Here is a 4455-nt window from a genome sequence, read left to right as displayed (position 1 = left end):
TCTTACAGCTGCTGAAAAAATGAAATATGCTGTGAAACTGGTTTAGTGTCAGTGAGCCTGTTGAAATGTTCAGTCCTCAACACAACACTTTTCTCCTTGTTTGTGGCATTTTATGATCAGTTATCATTTTATTTAGTGGATCAAAAAACTAGAAATTAGTTTTGAGTTCAACTTTAAAACAACAACTGCTTAAATATGGAATTTGTATTTAATCATAAGAGAAAGTTTACCTCAGAAAAACATCATGACTCCACCTGCTGGTGACTACATGACATAGCAACATTTCTTCCTGTTAATTAAACCTGTCACACAGGTTATTGAAAATAAAAGTAGATGTTGTCATTGTTGAACAGAGCTGAGACGCCAATACAGGGACTGAGATCTCTGCTGGAAAACACACGGTCGGAGTATTTAAAGCAGTGAAGAGACGGGACAGTAACCTGGTGAGTCTTGATATTGAAGGATCATTTATATACCGAGACAAATGGCTCAGAAAATAGTTCTTTTTGAAAGTTTCCTGAACTGTCACGTTTGTTCAGAGACGTTCAGAGATCCTGTGTCTCTGAGCTGCAACCACAGCTTCTGTTCAAGCTGCCTGGAAATATTCTGGAAACAAGCTGGAAACACAAACTGTCCCATTTGTAAAAGGAAATCCTCAAAGGATACACATGTGAACTTTGTACTCAAGCAACTGGCTGACTCCTTTGCTGAGAGATATAAAACTGTATCCTCTGAGACAGAAGAAGGAGAGAAGAAGGTGGAGGTGGTGTGTAGTAAACATGGAGAAGAGACTCAACTGTTCTGTGAGGACGAGCAGAAAGTTGTGTGTCGTGTCTGTGAGTTTCATCTCCACCAGAGTCACAAGGTGGTTCCTCTAGAACAAGCAGTCAGTGACCTGAAGGACCAGCTGAGATCTGACTTGGAGTCTCTGCAGGACAAGAGGGACGAATATGAAGAAGTGGAGGAAACATACCAGGAAGTGATTCAACACTCCAAGGAGCAGCTGTTGTCCACAGAGAGGCAGATCAGAGCAAAGTTCAACAAGCTCCACCAGTTCCTGAAAGAGGAAGAGAAGTCCAGACTGGCAGCTCTGAGGGAGGAAGAGGAGCAGAAGAGGAAGACCATCAGCAGAGAGATGAAGATGATTCAGGAGCAGATCTCCTCTCTGTCAGACAGCATCTCTGCTGTTGAAGAAGACCTGCAGAAACACAACGTGTCCTTCCTCAGCAGTTATAAACCCACTCAGACCAGAGCCAGAGTCCAGAGCTCACGGTCAGATCCACAGCTGGTCTCAGGAGCGCTGATAGATGTGGCCAAACACCTGGGCAACCTGTCCTTCAGAGTCTGGGAGAAGATGAAGGACAAGGTCCACTTCAGTCCTGTCATTCTGGACCCAAACACTGCACAGCCCTTTCTCCATCTGTCTGATGATCTGACCAGTGTGAGACGTGGAGACACAAAGCAGAAACTTCCTGACAATCCAGAAAGGTCCACTAAGTATTCAGAGGTTCTGGGATCTGAGGGCTTCAGCTCAGGGAAACACAGCTGGGATGTGGAGGTGGGAGACCATCCTTTCTGGTTTGTAGGTTTGGTTAAAGAGTCAGTTGACAGGAACGGAGAGATATCTGCTTCTCCAGAAGATGGATTCTGGTGTTTATTTCATAACAATGGAAATTACACTAATGGAGCTCGTAAGACTGTCAGAGTGAAGAAGAGTCTCCAGAGGATCAGAGTCCAGCTGGACTATGACAGGGGGGAGGTGTCCTTCTACAACCCTGAAGACATGACTCACATCCACACTCAGAGACACTTTCAATGGGGAACTCTTCCCATATTTTATTATTGGAAATGCTGGTGATGCTAAAACTGCTTAAATCAAAATCTGTCAAACTGATATTTCTCTGTGATGTTCAGACATGTTTGTGTTTATTTAGACTTCACTGTGTGTCAACATCTCATTGATATAATCAATACAATCAACAGTTATAACATAAACTGATATATGTAATACTCAAACTGTATCACATCATCAGATCATAAACTTCCACACAGAAACAAATGATTATTCAATAATAACTAAATCAGCATCTTGTTTCATCAGAACTCAATCTCACATTTAGTGAATCCACTAAACCAAATACTTTGTTTCCAGTTGTGTTTCTTTAACTTTGATCATCATCAGACATCAGTTTTAATATACAAGATTTCTGTTGACTTATTTCATTTTAAATGTAATAACTTCAGTGTTTTACACTTTACACTCAGAGTCTCAGAGGTTCAGAGAATTTAAAACACATTCTGACTGTTTTATTATATCTTTATGATTTAAAATGTTTTTCTTTATTGTCTCTAATGTTGCAAATTCATAATTTGTTTTTATTCTTTGCATGCAATTTACTGTAAAAAAACTAAATATTATTTTAATCTGAAATATATCTTTCTAAATAAATTAAGAAATTAAGTTTTAAGGATCTGTTGTTAAACAAATGATTAAAAAATCAATCTATAAAAATAAATGTTAACTGTATGACATCATCATATAACTTTGAATATAAAAGTGTGTAGTAATCTGGTCATTATATTGTTTTATGATATTATATATTTTACCTTGTTTTATTCTGTGTAAAAAGAACTGTTTTAATTGAGTTTTATTTTAAGATTAGATCAAACTTTATTCATTCTGATGGAAATTGATGTTTAACAAGTGTAAAGTGTAAATACAATATCTTAAAATCCAAAATACTTACAGCATATACAATTCTAAAATCAGGTTAACAGTATGAATCATAAAAATGTAAATGGGTTTTTATTCAGTCTGTAATTCTTTATACTGTTTATGTTGATTTTTGTAGTTTTTACATGAGCAGTGACATAAACGATATATAACAATGTTTCTGATCATTTAGTTAAAACAAATATTTTTTCATTTAATCAACTATATCTTTATAAATGTGCATCAGTTGGATGATGATTAATGACGTGTAAATAAAAACAATTTTAATCTGAATCTTCTGTGTGAGGTTGTTTCTTTACAAACATCTGTGAAATATTCATGAGACAAATTACTAAGAATACAAATCATGAAAAAATTATTATACAACCAGTTTATAACAAAAGACAATAATTAATTTTAAAACTTTAAATCACATTTTTTTCATTATCACATTGACAAACTCCTCCAACGTCAACATCTCTGGACAGTCCAGCTGAATTAAGTCAGATGTTCTTCAGTAAAGTCCCGTGACTACTAATTAATTCCTCCACCGACAAAACTCCAGATGTGTGAAGCAAAATAAACCTCACCGGCCCAGAGACGGTGTTGGAGACACAGAGGCTGTGGCAGAGTTTGACCACCGGCAGCCAAACAGGCACAACCCCCCACCCTGTAACCCCCCACCCAGCACCCTGCAACCCCCCACCCTGCAACCCTCCACCCTGCACCCTGCAACCCTCCACCCTGCAACCCCCCACCCTGCAACGCTCCACCCTGCACCCTGCAACCCTCCACCCTGCAACCCTGCATCCTGCAACCCCCCACCCTGCAACCCTCCACCCTGCAACCCTCCACCCTGCAACCCTCCACCCTGCACCCTGCAACCCCCCACCCTGCAACCATCCACCCTGCACCCTGCAACCCTCCACCCTGCATCCTGCAACCCTGCACCCTGCAACCCTCCACCCTGCAATCCCCCACCCTGCAACCCCCCACCCTGCACCCTGCAACCCTCCACCCTCCACCCTGCAACCCTCCACCCTGCAACCCTGCAACCCTCCACCCTGCAACCCCCCACCCTGCAACCCTCCACCCTGCACCCTGCACCCTGCAACCCTCCACCCTGCAACCCTGCACCCTGCAACCCCCCACCCTGTAACCCCCCACCCAGTACCCTGCAACCCTCCACCCTGCACCCTGCAACCCTCCACCCTGCACCGTGCAACCCCCCACCCTGCAACCCTCCACCCTGCACCCTGCAACCCTCCACCCTGCAACCCCCCACCCTGCAACCCTCCACCCTCCACCCTGCACCCTGCAACCTTCCACCCTGATACCCTGCACCCTGCAACCCTCCACCCTCCACCCTGCACCCTGCAACCCTCCACCCTGCAACCCTCCACCCTGCAACCCTGCACCCTGCAACCCTCCACACTGCAACCCCCCACCCTGCAACCCCCCACCCTGCAATCCTCCACCCTGCACCCTGCAACCCTCCACCCTGCAACCCTGCATCCTGCAACCCCCCACCCTGCAACCCTCCACCCTGCAACCCTCCACCCTCCACCCTGCAACCCTCCACCCTGCACCCTGCAACCCCCCACCCTGCAACCATCCACCCTGCACCCTGCAACCCTCCACCCTGCATCCTGCAACCATAAAAATGTAAATGGGTTTTTATTCACATTTTTTTCATTATCACATTGACAAACTCCTCCAACGTCAACATCTCTGGACAGTCC

General features: G+C 43.7%; 1 protein-coding gene across 1 annotated transcript; it reads left to right on the top strand.

Moving 5' to 3' along the window:
- Positions 1 to 484: 484 nt before the first annotated feature.
- On the top strand, positions 485 to 2279 carry LOC117736364 (zinc-binding protein A33-like). The gene has a single exon (XM_034541662.1). It carries the CDS (start codon positions 485 to 487, stop codon positions 1856 to 1858), a length of 1374 nt encoding a protein of 457 aa, XP_034397553.1. The 3' UTR covers positions 1859 to 2279.
- The last annotated feature ends 2176 nt before the right edge of the window (positions 2280 to 4455 follow it).

The sequence above is a fragment of the Cyclopterus lumpus genome, chromosome 9, assembly GCF_009769545.1.
Source record: "Cyclopterus lumpus isolate fCycLum1 chromosome 9, fCycLum1.pri, whole genome shotgun sequence".
Classification (NCBI taxonomy): domain Eukaryota; kingdom Metazoa; phylum Chordata; class Actinopteri; order Perciformes; family Cyclopteridae; genus Cyclopterus; species Cyclopterus lumpus.
The sequence above is the reverse complement of the archived record's forward strand: the minus strand, read 5'-3'. Positions and strand labels throughout refer to the sequence as shown.

Bases quoted from the DNA above. Each gene is read 5' to 3' on its own strand.
- LOC117736364 (XM_034541662.1), top strand. From the start codon at position 485: ATGGCTCAGAAAATAGTTCTTTTTGAAAGTTTCCTGAACTGTCACGTT.